The following is a 22,161-nucleotide window of genomic DNA, read 5'->3' on the forward strand; positions in this document are numbered from 1 at the left end:
ATATATATATATATATATATCACATCCCATAGCTATCTCTCAGAAAGAGCAGCGCTTTGTTCTCTAATAGGTCGCCGTTCTCGAAACTCGAACATGGAACATTCTTCTCGCTCAGGACGCTCGGGTAAATCGCGCGTTCCGGGGTTAATTTCTTAAAGCTTAGAGCTTAAAACACCTGCTGTAGACCGGAACTATCGATAATTGTCACTTGAAACTTGCTCCACGTGAGATACTGAAATCTGAAGCCTAGTCTACAATAGGAGTGTATTCATAAGAAATAAGAATAAGAAATTGATCAATCGTGTCCGAATGTAAGGAGAATAATCAACTATGATTGGTTAATTTCTCACTCTTACTTCTTACAAACATACTCCTACCGCCCACTTGTAGACCCCGCACGAGAGGTCTTTTTTCGCCCGACGAAGCGAAGGGGTCAATTTGACCCGATACGTGACACATATCGCGGACTGTCGAAACCCGACGTGTGTGTACTACATCTGTGTGTACTCATCATCACGTTTCTCCGTTGGCTGTTTCAGGCGAGAAACCGTATCAGTGTCAATGGGCGGAATGCGAGTGGCGATTCGCCAGGAGCGACGAATTGACGCGGCACTACCGCAAACACACCGGGGCTAAGCCCTTTAAATGCGCGGTCTGCGAGCGCTCCTTCGCCAGGAGTGATCATCTCGCGCTGCACATGAAGCGACACCTCCCGAAGCAGCACACCAAGTGAGGAGAGTGAAAGACGGGAAGAAAGAGAGAGAGAGAGAGAGAGAGCGCTCTCCTCTATGTGTCCCGTTCGTTCGTCCTTAACTACCTGCGTTGGACGTCTTGTCTTCGTCATTCAGCTTCGAGGCGCGGTACTTACCGACGGAGATCCGTCAGTTTGGAGAACACACCGAGAATGCCCGGATAATGGAATTACTAAAGTAACTCCCTTAAAAAGTAATGATGATAATAATAATACTCGACGATTAAATCGTTGGACAATTTCGTCGAGTGATCGCCACGACGGAGAATCGAAGTGATTGTTTCTCCCTCTTTCTCTCTCGGGGTATAATTTCGAAAGAAGGTACGAATGAAAGGTTTCTTGGAAGGTTCGGGGAAGGAGAAACGGAAGAGAATAGGACTCTCAGATGTATAGGTCGAGGAATAATATAAGACGAGCCGATTAGAGCCAAGAAAATATTTTTTCACAATTGTTTATTTCCTTTCATTACTTGACTAGTGACACACCAGGTGTAATTTTCGTTGATTAAACATGATTAAATGTTCTTTAGGATTCGAGGAGCAAAGAGGAACGCGAGAAATTTCACTTCACTTTCGCTTCGATCCCAGTTGTCGAAAATGACGGACGTCTCGGACGTTCCCGGGGTGAACAACGGAAGCTCGAGAAAGACAGAGGTCACGTCAGGTTCATTTCTGCTCGCGTTCGAATTCGCTTCCTCGATATTCCCGGCGATTTTCCCGGCGTGTAAGATTTCGTTCGAGTTTCCGGTCGGACTCGCGATCATCGATCGGTCCCGATTTATCGGCACGATGTATTAGCGGGGAGCATCGATCAAGCGAACAACACCGTCTTTACTCGATGGCTTCGGTTACGCTCACCGTCAGCGTTAAGCGGTTATGATGAAACACATCCTCGGTGTGGGTGGTGCTCCGCGAGGAAATATTTCGTCATACACGCGCTATACGCTCACGGACGATCGCGAGGCAGAGAGAAAGAGAGAGAGAGGGATTACGATCTCCGTTCAATAAGTATCGTTCGTACTTCACGTCCAGAGATGGATCCGAGCCGTCGGGTCGACGGGAGAAGTGAAGCTAATACTCGTGGAAACGTGGAGCGTGGTATCGTTCGTTTCAAAATTTCGCATCAGCAGTCTCCCGCTTTTCCGCTGAAATATCTTCCCGCGACAGGGGGGAAAAAAGGTCTCGTTCAGATTTAGCATTTCTATTTATTTGAACTAAAAACAATTACTGTTTTCGTAGAGACAACACATATACGAGGTATTATTTGTTTGAGTTGAAAAATTTATTATTGTCTCATTCGAGAGAACTCGATTATTTGACGAAGAAAGAACGCTATTATTTGACATAATATCTCTCAACTGAATAGAGTATCATTTTGATTACGACGAATATGTGAGATGAAGCAAATAATTTCTTTGCGAAGAAAATTACTTTTCGTTTCGAATTTTTTTATTTGAGAAAAATATACGTATTTTCGTTGGAAAGTGGGTGAAAATAAAAAAAAAACAATATCGTACTTGTTAATCGAAACATTAGTTTCCTCCGGAGCGTACCGATGATGAAATTTGTTTGAATTTGACGATGAAATTTCACGAATTTGAAGATATCTTTTCCTCAGTGTGTTCTGCGAAACTGGCCACTCGAATGTGATATATATCGGTACACTAGGAAAAAAATTGTTGACATTCGTGACTATCGCAATCGCGTAAGAAGTGAAAGAATTACAGTTGAACGGAGGTAAGAGCATGCTTGAACTGGCCTATCCAACGAACGAGTGGCGTTTCGGTTAAGGGAAGCAAGATTTCTGTTTTTTTTTTTTTTTTCAATTAAATATGGCTCTCATAAACGGAAATTTTGCTCGCTCCAAAATCAAAAGGCGTTCGGTTCGTTCATCGTCACTGTTGATTCAACTAAATTTCTTTCCTCCATGTGGAAGACCGTCCTTCCACCGTAACTGTAGTGATAAAAAATGCATACTGCTGTTCTTTGGGTGAAAATAAAAAAAAAGAAGATACAGTCGAGGCCGAAAATTACTGTAATTTCAGTCGGATTTCTCTCGGTGTACACAAGGTATCCCAGTTCTCGCGATTTTGATCTTATCGGAAGGTTCCCTGAGCGATTTCAAGTTGACTTTTCGTCGAGGCGCCGATACAAGCTGAAGAAACGAAGCTTTTCGCGAACCGGCAGCTTCGAGCGACCCGGAAAACGGGCAGCAAAATTATTTTCCCCCGATTTGCTCGAAAAGGGGCTTTAACTTAACAGAACTTTAATTTGAAACTTGGTTGTAAAGATATCGTTATTGATCGTTGAAGACCGGAAAGTTGTCGCAAACAACGACCCCTCACGATATTTCCGCCGAAGAAACATTCATTCTCTCAAAATCGTTCGGGGAATGTCTCTCGGTAGAGTCAAAGTCGCGAGAACTGGAACCACATCCAGTACAGCTTCGCGATAAATCGATGACAATTTGCGATTGGATTTCCCGATGTCACGAGAATACGAAAGTATTCGAGTCGAAGAATCGAGATAAAAGGTCGAAATAGCGTGGAAAAGAAGTCGTCGGAAAATTGAATAAAAAATAATAATCGAGACGAGTTTCCGTACCTCGGTTTTACACTTCTCACTGCTCGTTTCCTTCGATCTTTCGCTGACAAATTTCGTCCCTACGACGATTTATAATCCGGAACAACACCTGGTTTTCGAAATTCCTTTACTCGCGGCTACATTCCTGCACGGTGTTCCCGCTTTATTTTATCGCGATTTGACACCGAAGAGACGGATAGCCCGCTGCTATCCTTATCCGCATTTTTCCGCGCGCGACGGTTCCCTCGATAACCGCACGAGAGGAGGAGGAAGGAGGGTGTTTGCTTCACTTGACTCGCACGACCTGTCGCGGCGTCCTCGAAATCCTTTCGCGAAATCATTCGCTAGATTAAAGCGCCGCGGCGCGCTTTATCGCGCCGCGGAAATTTATCGTTATCTCTCGGCCGTTTAGCCGCCACTTGCATACCGCGATCGAGATATATCCTGTTTGTCGCGTGTAAACGATCCGCGTGTCGGCTCTCGACGACGACGTGTTGCTCGCTCGCTCGAGCGCTTAAAGTCGATGCTTAATCCACTCTCTCGCGTCTCGCGTCATTTCGATAGTCCGTCGTCGTCGTCGCGCAAAATCCGCCGTCGCCCGAGATATTTACCGAGCCTCGATAGCGCAGAAACAGATAGATAGATAGAGAGCGATAGTGTCACGCCGTTATCACCGTCGTGTCGCCGTGTGTGAGAAAACGGACGGTATCGTCGACGCTTTATGTACAAATTCGCGCGTAGAGAATCTTGAAAGAGAGAGAGAGAGAGAGAGAAAGAGATAAGGTGCCGACGGTCGGCGTATTAGGTGTGCAAAAATTACGATTCGGTGCCTTCGCATTTAATGTCCTGCAACTCCCTGTAAGTAAGCGAGAAAACGTTAAATCGAAATTTCTTTCGATTTCACGTGGATTTTACAAACATTTTTTAACACAATATTTTATAAAATGTCTTCAGCATCCGAGGCGTCCTTCCTGCACTTCGATTGAATAAAAAAGAAAGAGGACCGCTCGGTCCATCTGGAAATGATTCGTTCCGCTGAATTCGACAGACGGAGCAAAGTCGATGGGAAACAAATTTGAGATGATTTCGAACGTTAAACTTGTACGTTGACTTTCTTTCGAAGTAAATAACCTTTGGGTTTCACGAACGAGAAGGTACCCGAGTTAATTTGTGTACGTCTGATATATATGCGCGCGCGCGTGTGTTTGCCGCCCCCCCCCCCCCNTTTATATATGCGTATTCTGCACACGGTAGTCTCTATGTGTACGTGCTTGTGTATACGTGTAAAAAAAAGAAATAAATAAATAAATAAAAGAGGAAAGGCGGCCACACGCAGAAGGCACGCGCAGGAGTCTGACGTATCGCGCGACGACAGCCGATGTAGTTAGTGTAATATTATTTGTATATTGTATGCGGCCCGGGAATTCTGTAATTCTGTGCTCTCCGCGGGCGATCAGCGATTCCCATCGCCGATTCGCCATCGTCCTGAACCGTTTTCGCGCGAAAGACACGCGTGTTTTCGCGTCCGCGTGCGAAAACGCGCGTGGCCAGGGACGGATCCGTAGAAAATCGGTCCGGATCCTCGAACTGTGTGTCGGTCTCGACCCACTCGGATCGTTCCTGCCCCGGATGACGGAGAGAGAAAGATGCGCCACAATTGCGCGTCGAGCGAGGAACGGACGAGGCTTGAATTTTTTGTGGAAAATCGCGGGAAATTTCACTCATTCGTCACGGAGGTGTAGGAATTAATTAAATACGAGATTTCCTCTCGTGCTGGTTGTTCATGTTACTACATATTTACCGTATAAAAAGAAAATATATTAATGATAAAATTGTATTAAAAAGAAAAACATATCAATATATAATTGCTTATGCAATACGTGATTTTGCAAGTATAACTTAAGAATGAATGAAGATATCGAGATACTTTTCTTTTTTATCGGGTAACCGGAAAAGATGACCAGGAAATTTCTGCCCCCGATTTCGAGGTTGGTCACAATTCTAGGGACTTTTATGACTGCCAGCTAATGTGTGTGTGTGTGTGTGTGTGTGTGTGAGTGAGATACATAACTCGAACTGTAAGATACAAGCCCGAGGTTGCGGCAACGGATCGGGCAGTATGTTAATATCTTTTAATTCCTTAAATATACAGGGTGTCCCCAAAAAATGTATACACAAACTTTGACAGCTTCGCGTTATCCGCCCGGACGAGAACGGCCGTTAGTTTGAAAACAGGCGTTGACAAAAAAAAATTACTGCAGATTTCTTTTAAATCTCGAAAATGAACTGTACTTTAATGAACGCTCACTTTATAATCAAAGTATGTGTGGTGTGTATACATTTTTCTGGGAGGTATCCTGTATATTTTTCCCGTTAATATACAATGTGCAAGAAGCCTAAAAAAGGATTTCACATTCGATTAATTCCTGTTTTCACAGCGAAATGAGTGAAATTTCACCGACTGCTTGCAAGCAAGTTTAAGCCTTACCACCTTCTCTTATAAATTGTAAATATAAACGAATATATATATATATATGTGTGTGAGTGTGTGTATGTGTGTGTGTGTGTGTGTCTCCCTCTGTCGGTTATCGTACTTAAACTTTTTTCAAATTGTACATGTAATTATACGTATTCTCTCAGCGTTGCTAATGCTCCCATGAAGAAAAAAAGAAAACAAAGAAAACAACTCCATTAGTTTTTTTTTTCTTTTTTTTTCGGGCCTTCGTACTTCGTCGAGCGACCGGAGAGCGTGAGATCTATCTCGCCCTTCGGCGGAATTCTCTCGCGAAAATTTACCCTCGCGCGCGACACGAGAACTACCAGATAGAAAATTCGTGCCACGGTGAGTTACCATCTGACCCTGATACTAGCGGCGCGCTAAGACGCGCTGGAAAGAGAAAACGAGAGAGGGAGAGAGAGAGAGAGAGAGAAAGGGGCATCGGCGAAAAGCGATTTTGCGTATTTCGGACGTTCCGTTACGTTCTGACGAACACACACACACACACACACACACACACACACGTCCCACCTCGGGAGCGCGCGCAGGAGGCCAAAAATTGTTGTCCTAAATAGCTGCTTTGTACACAATATGCGTGCGTTCGATCGTTGTAATCGATCGGTCGGGTCGATTATGTATGTAGTTTTACGTAGTCGAGCATTTAGACGGAAACGAAGTAACGTGTCTATTTATATCTGCCTGTCCGCCTGTCCGTATTCACCTCCACATCCTTCCGAAAGAGAGGAGGGATCTCCTCGCTCATCATCCTCGTTCAGTCCTTCGTTTTCTCGCGCGACACGTGTTATCCTTTCCCTTTCTTCTTTCCCCCCCTTCTTTTTTCTTTTTCATCTTTTTTCTTTATACTTCACTACCGTCTGATTTTTACCTCCCTCCATTCCCGATAAAAAAAACACTCCGCGTCTCTCTTCCTTGTCGTAATCATCCTCCATTTTTCCTTTTTGCGTTCTTTCTTCCTCCACTCTTACTCTCTCTCTCTCTCTCGTCCGGGCCCCCTCCCCTCCTCCTTCGTTCCACTTTTCCCAACGACAGCGATTCCTCGCTCTAGTTTGCCTCTTGGGCTGACTTTACGATTACCTTAATCTTAACGCGAAATATACCTCATTTGCAATTATGCAGAGCAATAGAGTCGAGAGCGCGATCTCCGAAGCGCGAAAATCAAATTCGTACGCACCTCCTACTTCTTCGACTTCCTACGGTTTTGTCTATAATGTTTACGAGATGCTGTATAATCTGTGTGTTGTGTAATTTAAATATACAATGGTATATCCGTACATTCTCTGTATGTGTGTGTGTGTGTGTGTATGTGTGTTACGTACCCTCTACTCGTACGACAAGAGAAGCAATAATCGAGTGGGCAACGATTATTTGTTCAACTATACGTCAGTGTTGTTAAGCTGGTTCGGGAATCTTCAGTTGAACAATCGTGTCCTGTATTGACAGAACAAAATTTTGCAAATTATACGGAGGAAATAATCTTAATTTTTATCACGATGAACAATTTAGACCTTACCGCCATCACTGATGTGGACAGAGAACTCCGATGAGTCTCGATTAACGACCAGCTGTTCTGTCGGTAATGCGATTTTACGAACAGTCGATAATAATGTTCCCTATGTTTCTTTCTACATCGGAAAGGCCTTTTCTAGACGGTAATCTAGGGATGGATAAAATAATCGATATTTAAAAGAACATCGATGTTCGCTCATTGCGGATGGTATTACATTTAGAGAAAATATTTAGGACTCTAGATATTCTCTATCCGACGACTAATCCATTACAATGATTGGCCAAATTCATTTCAATCTCAATTCTCAATATCGTAGTCTGATACGGGCCTTACCGGCCAAATAGTTGTTAAAAATGTGCACAGATGGCGCGCCGAACAGTCGTGGGATACGGTATCACGCACAATTGGTCGAAGCGTCACAAGGCACGTGGCCGTTCCAGCGAGCGGTTCGAACGACATCGTGTCGATTGTGCTAACGTAAGAAGAAGAAGAACTTGAGAGAAGAGATGGCGGAATTCGTGGAGAAGCGTTGCGAGGATATGATTCCCGAGCTGGAGCAAATGGAAAGGATCAAGCTCTTCAATAAAGACGAGATTCAGTAAGCCGAAGACAAATGGTGTACATACAGGCCTGTACATTCAGTACGTACGCACAGTCCCCGGCTATATTATTATCAGACGAACCTTATTTCTTACATTTCATCGACTTCCGAGCACCAGTTTTATAAAACGGCTCGTCTGTCGATCGAAATGTTAAGGAATCGTTATTCTGTAAAATCTTCTTTTTCGTCATTTCACTCGACTGTTCACAATGACAAGGTATGAACCTGCTAGTTGCATTGTTGATAACGAGACAGACGTCAGTTTTGACTGTGTGTGTATGTCAGTTGAAATTTTTATCTTTGTTTATGTTGTGACTTGAAGCTTTCAGAGGTGAAAAAGCGCTGATTGACACCGGAAATTATTCTAATCAAATAAAATCAGTTTCTCTTCTCCTCCTAACCTATTCTATGAAGGATTCAAAGTGCGTCCGATAATATGACCAGGGACTGTACGACGATGTTAGCGCGTCAACAAGCCAGAAAATATGAGAATTCTCGAATAACGCTTGTATTTGAAATGTGGTGATAACTGTGCTCTGTTAAGTAAAGTTGATAATCAAGCTTTGACTTGTTGTTAGTGCGCTGACATTATTGTATGTTTATCGATACAGGCCATAGATTTGCCCTGAGCATTGCACTAATCGCCTAATTCAATTTTTCAGGACTGTCATCAAGAAGTACAAGGAATTTGAGTACAAAATTCAACGTTATGCAAAGTGCAGGCGAGACTTTGAGGAATACATACACTTTAAGAAGGATCTCCTGGCGCTGATTAAACAGCGTAGGCTTGTAAGTAATTTACATACATCGACACGTTGAATTTAAAGGTTGTATTATAAGGAAACTTAAGAAATAACATTGATATAAGATCATTAGTAACATTAAGTGCATTCTTTTCTCTCCAGAAATACGGCATTATGAAGAAGAAGTCGGATATTGATTTTGCCGTAGCAAATAAAATCAATAATTTATATAAAACCGCAATAAACAAGTTCAATGATATCACATTATGGCTTGACTATATAACATTTTGCAAAGAATTGGTAAGTAGCAAGATGATGAATTTCTGCAGTTGTTTAGTTTGCTCTAAATCCAACGTTTCTCAGCATTTTTACAGCAACATCAGCCACACGTTAAATAGGATGTTACAAATGCACGGAGATAAGCCGAGATGTTGGCACATAGCGGCGTGTTGGGAATTGAAAGAGAACAATGACAAAGAGAAAGCACGAAACCTCCTTCTCAACGGCTTGCATTTGCATTCGAAATCGCAGTTGTTATACATAGAAGCGTTTAGGTTAGCGATAGCAAGAATATTTGGCAGTGGCGTAGCTAGGAAAAAGTTTCGGGGGGTGCAGCGAGTGGACGACTAAAAAAAAAGAAAGGAAATTTGAAGTCTTAAAAATCGTTATATTCTTTCAGCCCAATTTCGTCATCCGATTATTTCATTTTAATATTAAAATTATTATATTTATTTCATTAATTAAATTAATATTTTTGAGTATAATTTCGTTCCGTATTCTCCTTTCTCGCTTATTAGCTAATTAATAGAAAAAAAATTGACAATCTCGGGGCAGCTGTGGTCCCTTGGCTACGCCACTGCCGATTTGATTTAATTATCTCACAACTTTCCGCCATCACTGTCCAACTATATTTGTTTCACTAGACTTGAATTGAACGATTATAAGACTGCACTTAACAACGCTGAGAACGCTGAGAACAAGGAGGACGATTCAGCATTAACAGCGAGACAGGACAACAGGATATTGTTGCCTCTGAGGAAGGCGTACCTGATATATCAGCAGGCCGTCCAACATGTCAACGATGTCAGGTTCACAATTAAGTTGCTGACCATTGCCGAAAAGCACGACAACACGGAGGAATTGCAGGAGAAAATGATCAGGTATAAATGCAGCGAACTTTTTTTGAAGACAAACGTCGAGTATTTCTCCTTTGCACGTGAAACGGTCTCCGGTGCCTCACACGGTGCTGAACAGCTTTTGACTCGCTGTTACAGCGACATGGTGCGAGATTATTCTCACGAGGCTCTAACGTGGGACAAGATGGCTCGTCGCGAGTTGAGGAGGAAGCCGGCGCGACCTGATAACGTCGACAGAGCGGCCAGTCCCGAGAAGAAGGTCCTGTTGAGAGATCGCATCGTCTCCTGCAGCAATATCTATCAAACGGCTCTGAAGGACATCAACACCGAAGAGATGTGGTATCTTTACGTGGAATGCCTGCTGGATATCAGTCGAGATTCGCGGTCGTTGGCGAATTTCAAGAGGAAGCTCCTGAAAATCGCCCTCTCGCAAGCACATCAGGCGAGAAAGCTGACGGAGAAACATTATTTATATTGGGTTTGTAACTCGGCAGCTCTTGTCAACTTGCGACTGCTTCCTTACGAGCGTGTAAGTGAGAAATAACCGTTTGATCTCGCAGTTCGATATGCTGAGCGCCAAAGCGGGCGACGTGAACGCGCAGAAGAAGCTGCGTCAGATTCTGCGCGAGGCGACCGACGCTGTGCCGAACAGCGTCGTCATTTGGTACGCGCGAATGAAACACCTGCTGGTCTCGGGCCGGGGGAAAGAAGTGGCCGCGATATACCCGAAGGTAAGTGGATTGCGGTTATTGGTTGATCGAATCCGGAAATCTGGTTGGCCGGGAAAAGGATTCGACACAACAAAACTTATTAGCGAAAGGTTTTATTACTGTGCATCCATCCTGATAGTGAACTCGACGGTTCGTACAAGAGAGACTGTGGATTGTTACAGGCGACGCAAATGTTGGGAAAGAAAGCGCTGCCTCTGTGGAAGATGCGGATTTCGCATGTCCGAAGAATGAAGAGCTCGGTGAAGACCGAGAAGACGTTTCGAGCCGCTTTACAGGCACACGCATTCATCGCCAAAGATATAAAGCCTGTTTATCTTGACTGGCTCGCCTCGACGAAAGGTTGGTCGAGTTAATATCACACACATCCTAGCTTTCGAGACTGGTTTCTTCGAGACACTTTCTATTCGACGCGTTTCGCGATATGTCGAAATGAAAGAATGCGTCCGATAAATCGATGTCATTCCATGGATATGCTCTTTCAACTCGACGTATTTCGCAAGAATTTTCTCAACATGCGTTTACTCGCGCTTCCGACGTCGTCAGGAAGGACGACTCTCTATTTTCTCAGCTTCTTGAGCTGTTGGTTTATGTTTTTGTGTGCTTTGACACGCCTTACATCGGACACTCTGTCTATTTCACACACACACACACGCACATACACACAATTTAATACACATTCATTATCATTCCAGGCATTGAAGCAGCTCGTGAGGCGTACAATAGCATGTCCCTGGATCCGCCGTTAAATCTGGAATTGCACAAAAAAATGGCGTCGCTCGAAGTCGCGCTGCAACCTAATGACGTCTCGGTGAAACATGCACGGCGACCTCACGAGTTGGCGACGCACCTGTTCGGCGCGAAAGACAAGTCCGTTTGGCTGGACCAGATGAAATTCGAGTGGAAGTACGGCGAGCCTTGGAACGCCGGTCGAGTGCACGACAGGGCGTTGAAGACCCTGGACGGCAGTCTGACGGCCTCCTTCATAGAGGATTGCGTCCACATGAAATTGGAGTGCGCGCAAAAGCTCGAGGCCGACGACGAGACGGTGACTTCACTGGACAGTGGCAGTGACGCACATGTTGATATTGACTAATTTAATGTATCGATAATAAATAGTAATAGGTGTGTACATCGAGGAGAGTATTTCTCTGTTAATCGCAACTGAAAAAAAAAATTATACACGTGTCGTCATCGTAGAGGCGAATCAACCAAAGCTACTTCGGTTTTGAAACGTACGAGATTACGTAGCATAAAAAAAGAAAAATACGGAGTTCGTGGCTGAATAATTCGGAAACCTTGAGACTCCGGTATATCCTGGCTGCAGCCATTTTGTTTTACGAAGCCGAAAACGGAGGAAATTTATGCGTGAGAATTTATTAGCTTCCTCGGATAGCTCGTCATTATTGCCTTTGGTTCCCATGAAGTCCCTTAAGTTTACATTTATAACGTTAACTGTCAAGGATATACAAAAATATACTCCTGGTTTCTGCGGAACACACAGCCAATAAGAACAGGAGGAAGAAGATGAAGTATACTGCGATGTAAATGTTACTTCGAAGAAAAACGAGGTTGTCCATGATATTTTTATACCACTGGAAATATAACAGTTCATAGAAAGTATAAAGGTCTACGATAATATTGCGTTTGTGTAAAAAACACGGTGAGAAGTTTCGTTAAAAGGCTCCGGGGAATAGTCGCCGCGGCCATATTGGATTCGTGACGTAACGAGGGCGAGAAATGACGCAGATTGAGAAACGATGCGTGCCATTTAGTAAGTAAAAAGATATTCAGGTAAAACGACAGATTTGAAATCGCTTGAAGATACTTGTGAAAATGGACGAAAACTCTCCCCCTCCCTCCTCGAACAATAAATAAATAGCCGTAAAAGGTACGCGAAATAAAGCCCTTATTCACGTGGGACACACGAGATTTCACAGCTGTCGAAAGGAGTGGAAAAGTATCGCTCATATGTATAAAATTCCAGGCTGATTGTGGTTTTCGTCCATTTTTACGGATTTAACAAATACATATCACAAATCACACCTGGCACAATTAAACAAACAACAATGAAATGGCACGCAACAATGAAATTTCATTGTCAACGCGTCACTCATCACGCGTTTAAGCACAGTCCAGATGATAAGCGCTATAAAGTGCTTCGAAGCGTTTCTCCTTTATTCGGACCCGAAAAATAGATAAACAGAAAGAGAAACGCTTCGATGCTGATTTGTAGCGCTTGCTAGACGCACCTCTATTGGTTCATCTTTTCGTCCGTTTTGAACTGTGTCGCTACTTTCAATTCCGCGGAGTTCTCGTGCTGACCACTCCGGAGCCTTAAAGCTTAAAAGCACGTTTATAAAAAATAATCACATTTATGTCAAGTTACACACGTACACACACACACACACACATACAGTGGTTGTGCTTAACAAAGTTCTATATATTAGTAAAAAAGAAAAATTGAACTCCATTCCCCCCCTCTGCTTTAAACACGTGTGACAAAATTCGATCGAAAGCTTCTCGACTGATGGTGCTGCGTCTGAATAAATTTTCACCTTAAACTTTATTGCGTGAACACTCGTGTTTTCTTCACACCTCCGGAAGTATTTAAGTTACAAATAGGCCTTGGATGATGATCCGGACGTTAACTACACATACATACATACAATACATACAAATATCGGTTAAAACTCCGGGAGGGGGGGGGGAGGAGGGGACATTTAGTCACATTCGCGCATTCGATTACTTTCGCGTCATCGTCCATCCTGCGAAGGCGTTAATAATCCCTTACATGCGAAAAAGTAGAAGAACGGAAAGTGAAAAGTACATATTGACATATTTCAAGGTGTCATTCGTTCGATATTTAACGGCTACATTTCTCTCCCGGACGATTGTAATTAATTAATGTTCGCCAGTTTTTCACGTCCGCGTTGAGATATTGCGAAGATTGTACTATATACGGCTTAATCTCCCTTAATCAAGCGTAATGCGACGGCGGCACCGTTAGATCCTGCAGGACGGCCAGCTGCTCCTCCGTGAAGTGCTGCGCGTGGCCGTTCATGCCCGTCCAGCCGTCGTAATGCGTCCTCTTGAAATCACTCAGTGTCTTCCTTATTGTCATCTGCAAATCGGGCGGATTCGCTCGTTACGGGGTTCCAAGTACGTTTATGCGAATTTGGATTCTCCATATTGGGGATCCGTTGTTTTGAAAACCCGATTTCAGGCTCCAAATCTCGGCGACCTCAAAAAAAAAAAAAAAAAAAANAATTACCGGTATAGGCTGCGGATCGTTCATATGAAGTCCGAGATGCTCGAAGACCGGGGGTATGTACTTGGGCACGTCGTACGGATGAGCGCGAATGAAGGCGCACAGTCCGAGGACGCCGCCGTGACGTACGCGTATCGCGTCGATCTTCGCGTTTCCCGGCGCATCCTCGTCGACGGGACTGTTCTTCTTGCGCAATCGGGTCCTCGCCTTTCTCTTGAACTCCTCCTGCGGATGAGAAACGGTCTTGAGTGTCAGAGACACGTGTCTCGCTCGACGCCACATACGAGGCGAAGTGACGCGAGGAAAGAAAGAAGCCGGAAGTAGAGCGTCAACCCGGCGGCGGCTCACTCACCAGCAGCTTCTCCTGATCCTCGACGAAGGTGCAGTGCAAGAGGCCGCCGAGCACCTGACTGGCCTTCTCCCTGACCTCCAGACGCTCGTCCTCCAGCAAGCGTAGGACGATGCTTTCGACCATGTCGACCCAGGAGGCGTTGCTGAGAACGATGCTCATGTTGTGGAAGACCAGAACTTGGAGGAACTCCAGACTGGTGAATCTGGCCGACCAGGAGGCTCGCTCGGATATCGCTTTCACGGAGGTCAACGCCGTCGGCATGTCCTCCGGCAGGGTGAAGGCTTGGGCGAGGCTCGCGAGGGTGTACAGACACGACTTCCTCAGTTCCTCGTCCGCCTCCGAGCTCTCCAACTGACAGACCACCGGGAATATCTGGTAGAATCCCGGCGTCGCGCTGTACGCCGAACGCGACACGCTACCGGTGATCCATTTGCACACGGTCTTCAGCAACCGTCGAGGCATCTCCTGCTCCTCCGTCCTGAGGGGCGTTTCCACGACGCGTGACGACGACGACTGGCGTCTCGTCTCGTCGAACGACACACTGGCCACCTTCTCCGACAGGCTGTCCTCCTTCTCGCAATTGCCACGGCTGCCGTTCATCACGGGCGCGTCGTCGTCCTCGACCACCAGTCGCTCCAGCCTCGGCACGATCTTGTCGATCAGCTCCTGGGCGCGCGGCGTGGTCGCGTCGCGCCACCGCCGCGGGAAGCTGAGGTCGGCGTCGAACACGGTGATCAGTACCGAGCCCAGCCGCTCCCTCACGTTCTGGAAAGGGTTGGTGAGCAGCCGGTTCTCCAGACGCAGCAGTAGACGGCGCAGCAGCTCGGTCACCCGCCACGGCTGCTGGTTCAGGGTGCTCTGCAGAACGTAGAGGCGGCCGCACTCGACGAAGGAAGACTCCGAGTCTCGCAGGGGCGCCTCCTCCATCAGACACTCCAGCAGCCAGTGGTGCCGGTTCGGGTCGCGGCGTTGCATCGCCGTGGCGAAGCACATACCCCAGTCGACGATGGTCTCCTCCGTGAGATTCGAGAGGGCGGTCCGCACGATCGGCAACAGCGACCGCCACATCTCGCGGGTGATGGAGAACGGCCAGTACTTGGCGCCGCGTATGATCCCGGCTGTGATCTCGGCGGCGCATCGCTGGCTGCTCTCGTGCTTGTCCGTCACCAGCCGCTGCAGGTGCGGCAGGAAGTGCACGAGGTGCACGATACCGTGGTTACGGAACAGGCCTTTGAACAGGAAGCACCTGTACGCGTTGAACTTGTCCTTGCCCTTCTTCTCCTCCAGGCTGAGGTAATCGATCAGCTTCTTCACGTTCTGCGGATCGCCGAAGAAGAGGTCGACCTCCCTCTCGCAGTCGGTTAATTCGCGCACGTCCGGGTCGAGGCAGGGCTGCTCGCACGAAGGCGCGTACACCTCCAAGACCTTCGGCCAGACGTAATAGCCGACGTACGGCAGATGAACGTACCTGGACTCGTCCCACTGCTCGCCGGTCAGCGGCCGAGTCTGCTGGTTGTACTGGAGCCAAGAGTTGTCCGCTCTCATGCCGGGCACGACGCTCCCCCCGTCGTCCTCGCTCGGCGCGCAGCTGCTCTTCGACAGGCTGCGCCGGTCGATCGTCACCTGGAGGAAACGAACGTTTCGATCCTTTCTCCTCCGGCGGTACGAGATTACGCAGAGACCGGATATTCCTACGATACCTACGATATTTACGCACGTGTGAAATACCCGTTCATACCTTCGGGTGTTTCCGCTTCTGCTGTTTCAGCATGAACACCACCACCTTGATGGCGATCTTCCTCTCTTCCAGGGAATCGTGCACGAGCGCTTGCAGGAAGCAACGCACGATTTTCGCGGAGTAAACTTGATTCGGATGCACCAGGTCCTGTATGAAGCTCATCGCCATCAGCCTGTGCCGCCAGTGCAGGGACTCCTCGAGTATGCAGCGCAGCAGCTCGTCGAGCAGACCGTTGTACGCCGCCAGATTGGACTCGCTGAATCGCTTCAGGTTAAGCACGCCCTCCCGTATCTCGTCCTCGTCGGGCTGGGGCGCGGCCGGCCGGGGGAAGTGTTGCCACAGGGCGCGCGCAGCGGTCAGGCACGAGTCGGGCATCTCGAGCTCGATGGTGATCGTGATGAAGTACTTACTCACAGTGTCGACGATGTTTTCCTTCAGGCGGATCACAGAGAGCTTCTCCGATGGCTTGGACAGCACGATCGCCGGCCACAGTGTTTGCAACGTGCTCCAGTTCTCCACTGTGATTATGGGATCAAACTGCGGCCCGAATAACATGTACAGGACACCCTGTGGGGTTTCGGAAGTTAGTAAGCTCTTCTTCGAGGAAGGCGAGCTCTCTCCAACGAGAAAGATACGAGATTCTCTCCCTTGGAAAAAGTAAATTCTCGACGAAGGGAAGTCTCAGTTCTTCTCTACAGCATAGAGCAGGAGCTCTACGGAGTGGAAGCTTCGGGGTGGTCCCCACTCGGGAGAGACCCTTTACCGTGAGTTCTCTTCAACGAACAATCGCACTTGACTGTCGCGTCGAAATCAACGTAACAAACCGTCGTTTACCTTATAGGCGTCGTGATGCTCCTCGGTGTCTTTCCCCAGAACGTCGATTAGACGGGGCACTATGAACGTGTAGGAGTACGGGAAATACTTGAGGGCGGAGAAGAGGCTCGACTGCGCCTTCAAACGCACGTCCGAGTATCTGCTTATACCGAGCGTGAACAGCTCCAACATGATGCGCTTGTGGGTCTCCGTCAGGGCGACCGATTGCGCGAACATTCGCGCCTCGTGCTGGATGTCGCAACGCTCCAACAATATCGGGCCCATCGCGCCTTTATTCTTCACCAATCGGTCCTCGAACATCCTCTTCGCCATTTGGAAGTTCTTCCGTCTACCGTCGTGCGAATCGCGCAGCCGTATCCTCCCCAGCAACAAACTACCCCAAATCTGTCAAGTTTCATTCGAATTCACTCGTTGGAACGATTTCATCGTGGAAACGATCAAGTGTGTGGAATTTAACGGGGATAAGAACGCGTGGAAATACTTCACGCAGGTACACGGGGTGCGAAATTTCCGAAAAGTGAAACAGGTCAGATATCTCGAGAACTGAACGATATTGTGGTCCGCTTTTCTTTTTTTTTTCAACTTTCACGCAGTCTCGTGTTAACACGCACCCGTATCAACGCGAAGAAACTCTTCGTGTTGTCCGCCGCATTTTCAAGCATCGCCCGTTGGACCTCGCTCATAACTCCGGCGATGTAATGCCTGACGTTGCTACCGTCGGGCATGGTGACGTACCCTTTCATCCCGTACGTGGGCATCATGGACGTCCACTTGAAGGAGGACTTCACCAATTCGAGCGGCGTTTCCTCCCATATCGGCAGAATGGTCTCGGAGCCTCGGATAATGCCGCATACGATATTCAGGCAGACGAACAGCTGTTCCCTGTACAGTCATTCGATGTACGCATGTTATCGTCGAAGACGTTACGATTTCAGACGTTACAAGTGTGAACAGTGTTTTTGCCTTAAATCAACTTCGGATTCATCTAGACGAAGGTCAGACGAAAATCCGAAAGAATTCATCTTAGATGAGATGATCTGTTTGTCCATCTGCACGATTATTTCGATAATTTCGTCCGGATACCGGCAAACACCGAGTGTAAACGAAACGACCAATGAAGGGGGGGGAGCGGAAACGGACTGACCTGGACAACGTGCTGGAGTCCGCGCAGTAGCTCCTGAGCTTGTCGATCTGCACCGTCAGGTATCTCGCGAATATTCGTTGTATAGTTGCGATCTCCTCCTCGCCGGGGATGTACCATTTGATGTCGAAGGTATTGACGTCCGCGCTTTGGCCCCAGTCACGAACGTACGGATAGTCGGGGTCGTTGTAGCTCCTCTTGGTGGACCTGTACTGGTACGGTGTGATCGTCGACAGGGACGTGAGGATGCACTTGAGCAGGTGGCAGGCCAGCTTGTTGCCGTCGGTCGACCTCAACAGCAGAACGTAATCGAGGACCTTCATCAGCGTGTCCATATGCGGCAGCAGGTTGCTGCCTGGCGTGTCGACTACCGCCGACATGATCAGCATCGCGTGCAGAAGCCGATGGTCCAGATTCTCTTCCTTGAGCACATCCTCGCCCTCGCCGACCGCGGGTAGAATCGTTTGCGCGAGCACCGGCACCAACGCTCGCAGCGTGTCGCGTCCGTTGAAGCGGGAGAAACTTTTGCACACGACGGCGGCCAGCTGGCCGGCCACCTTCGTCTCGAGGATCCGTTCCGTGATGAAGGTGCGCAGCTTGTGCAGGGCGCTCTCGAAGATGGTGCCGCTGGTCTCGATCAGGAGGGTCGTGCAGACACCGTAAAGCGCCGTCTCCGCCACGGACTCGAGCTTGCTCTTCAAGCTGTTGCCGCGGCCCTCAAGCCGCACGTACTCCAACGAGCTCGAGTCGATGAACATGAACACCCGGTCCAGGAACTGCAGTATGAAGTCCTCGAAGCGCGACGTAGCCTCGCAGATCATCCGCTCCTCCTCGGTCATGCTCGCCGTCGACCTCGAGGAATCGACGATCGGTATCATCGTCGCGTAAACCGAGATCAAGCGGAACGTGGCGAAGCACTTGCCGATGTCGTTCGGATCGATACCGGGCAAAGACGAGAACAGCAGCGGCAACACGTGAGTCGGCCCCTCCGGGTACGTGTAACCTGCAACAGCGAGAACGAGAGATTGAGACGGCCTGTTTTCTTTTTTTTTTTCAACCAGTGAAGATAATGAGAATAATGAACTTTCTACTGAATTGCGATTAAAAGGAGCGAAAAATGTGCTCCACGTATGAAATTCCAGGCTAATTCTTGGTTCCCGCTTGAATCGGCAACAACCGCGTTGGCTCTCTTATTGAGATCCTGCTTTCACATTTCCTTCAGAACCTAATAAATATTTGATCTGTTCTTCTTAGCTGCACCATAGTTCGGTATGGTGCGGTCTAAAAAGAACAGACCAACTGTTTTGTCTCTCTCACTCTCTCTCTCTCTCTCTCTTTCTGTGCAAACAAGCGCAACCAAGTTCAGCCAACAAAGAACAGAGTTGGAGATGAGCGTCGTACCTTTGTTTATATTTCTAGAACCTTGCACCATCGGTCTGGCAACGGCCACCATGCAGATCATTGAGGCTGTAAGTTTATGGGGCTCGGTAAGGGAATCGAGCGTAGAGTACATTCGTTCCAGCACATCCGGTATTACTAAGTTTGGCCTCATAGTAGCGAGGTGCTGTAGAGCGTGGCAGGCGTCGTTCACACCGAACTTGCTGAACATAGCTGTCATGGCTAATGGCATCATGCTTTTCACGAAGGCATCGACGTCACCGTCGGTCAATTTGTAATTATCAGGAATCGGAGTTTCCCACGTCGGCTTGGCGTATCTCTCTCTAGAGCAAAAAAAAAATATATATATATATATATCTGTCCTTAAATTGTGTGGGTTAAATGAAAGCTATAATCCGATCGTACATATCACGCATCAACGTACCTATGTAAGCGTAAGATAATGTAATATGGTAGTTTGATGAGAAGTTCCTTCAACTTTCCTACCCACCGTCCAAAGTTCGCCGGGTAAAAATATGTTTCGATGGTTTTCAGAAACTTCTCCAAGTACATTTGCGCACTCGAGCCGTTTCCCTGCAATACACATACACACACACATATATATATATATATATATATATAAAGATATTTGTCTACATGATTTTATTGATTTATTATATATTTATGGCAACACACATAATCCTTACCAGAACCGCTACTATCCACATAGCTATCGGCGTGATTTCCATCTTGTGGACTCTGCCGGCTTGCGTCTGCTTGTACGTCACCGGCAGATTCAAACACCGCACGAATCTGGTGAACATCAACGGGAAATGCGGCTCCCAGTCGATATATCCGATATTGTAGGTCGCCAATTTCGCCATCAGCCACATCATATCGTTCTCCCACGCCGGCGCATTGTGACACACCCGCCACATAGTTATGAACTCTTCGAACCACAGGCGATGTCCGACGGAATGACGCTCGGGAGGTAATTGCAACGGTAAAAAAGTCTCTAAAGTCTGAAGGCTCGCGTACATTGTCGATCCATCGAGCGGACAGAACATCGGTCTTAATTCGTCTAGTATCTCTTGCGTGGTGCTCAACTGTGGCAACATTTTCAAATACAAGGATTAGTCGCACGCCAATGGAGATCCGGGGAACCCGAAGGAAAAAGAAATCGTTTCTCTTTTCTTAAAATTACGATCAGCTTACGGGAAAATAAGTCTTCGCAGCACGGATCAGGCAACGCAATATATTCTTAACCCACGGTGGATAACGGTGTATTCCTAACGCGACCACCGAGTTTCTCTTCAGAGGGTGCATCAATTCGTACAAAGGCCTCCACGGAAGTTCCAACTCGTCGGGACTAATTAGCTCTTTTTTCCTGAAATGAAAAGAAAAAGAAGGGGAAAGTTTAACAGCGCACAGCATCGCGAGATGAGATAAGAAAGCAAAACTTTTGCAGCGGCAAGAGATCTGCTTGCTCTGTCGGATCTTTACTACAATCCCACTTCGATGTATACTAATTGCCCGTGTCATTCGTAACGTCACTGGTGACACACCAGACGTGTCTTGTCCGAAAAACACCAAATCATTCCTACGCTTAAGCTTTTCGTTCTTCCGTCTCGTGCTTAAATCGAGCCCGTTCTCTCGTGGAACAGGTTTCCCGACTGCAGCTTACGATATCAAGCACAGGCCTTATTTAACTCGGCCTTTTGGAAATATATCGTGGAACTTTCCCACAAACACGCTCCGCAATATCAAATACATGTGCATCCGAGCGACGATACTCTTCAATCTGCGCTCTTTACTTACTTCAACAGCAAAAGCAACGCAGAGCCGAATCTATTAACAAGTTCCGGGTCCAGATTCGGTATAGTAACCAGCTCGTACATCAATTTTATAAATATTATATGGTCTTCTTTACTGAACTTCATCCCGTATAGATACATATATCTGGAAGATACTTGGTGTAATTCTACGTGTGAAAATTATAATATACATATATACGTCATCGGGAGGAAATTTGATTCGAGTAAGGAGGACAGCAGCCGCTACCTACTTGTATAATTTATTAGACCACAGAGAACACGCTGGTCTGATCTCACGGAGCATAACCGCGCGACCCAGATTCTCCTTGATCTCGGCGAGCAAGATCCGCGACTCAGCGTCGAGCTCGTCCGCATAGGGCAGCAGTTTATTGTACGCTATTTCCTTCTGCGGACAAAAGCCCAGGTCCCTGACGGGCGGTTGCATCGTCGGATTGTCCTCCGCGTCGGGTTTCCACTCGTCAGCCATGGTGTCTCCGCACAGGTAATTCGCACCGAAACTGAACAACAGAGTAAACTAGCTGTGCTCAGCAACATCGGATCTGGTACGGTGCGGTGTCATGCGCGCGGTTAAATCGACGACGACTTGCTTATTCCAGCTCATTTTCATCGAGTCATGTTTCGCATACGAGAAGCCATGTTTGATTCGCGCGAACCGAGAACTTGAGAAAGGCGCAAGAATCGTCACGGTGTGCGTGGAGATCCGTCTGTAGAGGGTTTTGAGGGGAAGGGAGTTCTGCCCGTATCGCACTACGGATTGAGATTGGATGGAAATTCGACCAATCGGAGCGAGTTTGATTAAATTCGAGTTTAGCGAACTTTTCTTCCGACTCGTCAGATTTCAGTTCAATTTCAGTCCTAATCCGTAATGCGACACGGACATTAGACCGATATTTACAGTCGGATCTTATATTTAAAGCGATGTCTACAATGAGATATTTCAGCTCTAAGCCTTAAGGAATTGACCAATCGCAATCGAATTATAGAAGAAAAACCAATTATGATTGGTCGGTTTCTTAAATCTTACGCTAAGTTCTCATTGTAGAGCCC

At 47.0% G+C, this 22,161-nt stretch overlaps 3 protein-coding genes across 3 annotated transcripts in view; 2 read left to right on the forward strand and 1 right to left on the reverse strand.

The window, feature by feature from the left end:
• LOC106750385 (ras guanine nucleotide exchange factor P-like) overlaps positions 1 to 2,195 on the forward strand; it is a 48,581-nt gene extending 46,386 nt beyond the window's left edge. The window contains exon 4 of the mRNA XM_014630716.1: positions 540 to 2,195. Coding sequence (XP_014486202.1) covers positions 540 to 733 — 194 coding nt within the window. The 3' untranslated portion in view covers positions 734 to 2,195. The remainder of the gene's footprint in view (positions 1 to 539) is intronic.
• A 5,596-nt stretch (positions 2,196 to 7,791) lies between these two features.
• LOC106750348 (U3 small nucleolar RNA-associated protein 6 homolog) lies at positions 7,792 to 11,698 on the forward strand. Its single transcript, XM_014630657.1, has 9 exons — positions 7,792 to 7,956; positions 8,622 to 8,748; positions 8,865 to 9,002; positions 9,066 to 9,256; positions 9,626 to 9,862; positions 9,977 to 10,316; positions 10,399 to 10,569; positions 10,731 to 10,908; positions 11,262 to 11,698. Exons 1-9 carry the CDS (start codon positions 7,865 to 7,867, stop codon positions 11,660 to 11,662), a joined length of 1,875 nt encoding a protein of 624 aa, XP_014486143.1. The 5' UTR covers positions 7,792 to 7,864; the 3' UTR covers positions 11,663 to 11,698.
• Positions 11,699 to 12,111: 413 nt separating this feature from the next.
• On the reverse strand, positions 12,112 to 21,792 carry LOC106750347 (proteasome activator complex subunit 4B-like). The gene is made up of 13 exons (XM_014630656.1): positions 21,345 to 21,792; positions 21,098 to 21,238; positions 20,495 to 20,666; positions 19,987 to 20,385; positions 19,725 to 19,873; positions 19,304 to 19,623; positions 17,906 to 18,905; positions 17,373 to 17,643; positions 16,762 to 17,145; positions 15,928 to 16,494; positions 14,190 to 15,812; positions 13,841 to 14,062; positions 12,112 to 13,690 (listed from the first exon to the last, which is right to left on the reverse strand). The coding sequence occupies exons 1-13, from the start codon at positions 21,578 to 21,580 to the stop codon at positions 13,547 to 13,549; spliced, it is 5,628 nt and encodes a 1,875-aa protein (XP_014486142.1). The 5' UTR covers positions 21,581 to 21,792; the 3' UTR covers positions 12,112 to 13,546.
• Between the last annotated feature and the right edge of the window lie 369 nt (positions 21,793 to 22,161).

The sequence above is a fragment of the Dinoponera quadriceps genome, unplaced genomic scaffold (genome assembly GCF_001313825.1).
Source record: "Dinoponera quadriceps isolate SergipeBrazil2010 unplaced genomic scaffold, ASM131382v1 scaffold5230, whole genome shotgun sequence".
NCBI classification, from domain to species: Eukaryota; Metazoa; Arthropoda; class Insecta; order Hymenoptera; family Formicidae; genus Dinoponera; species Dinoponera quadriceps.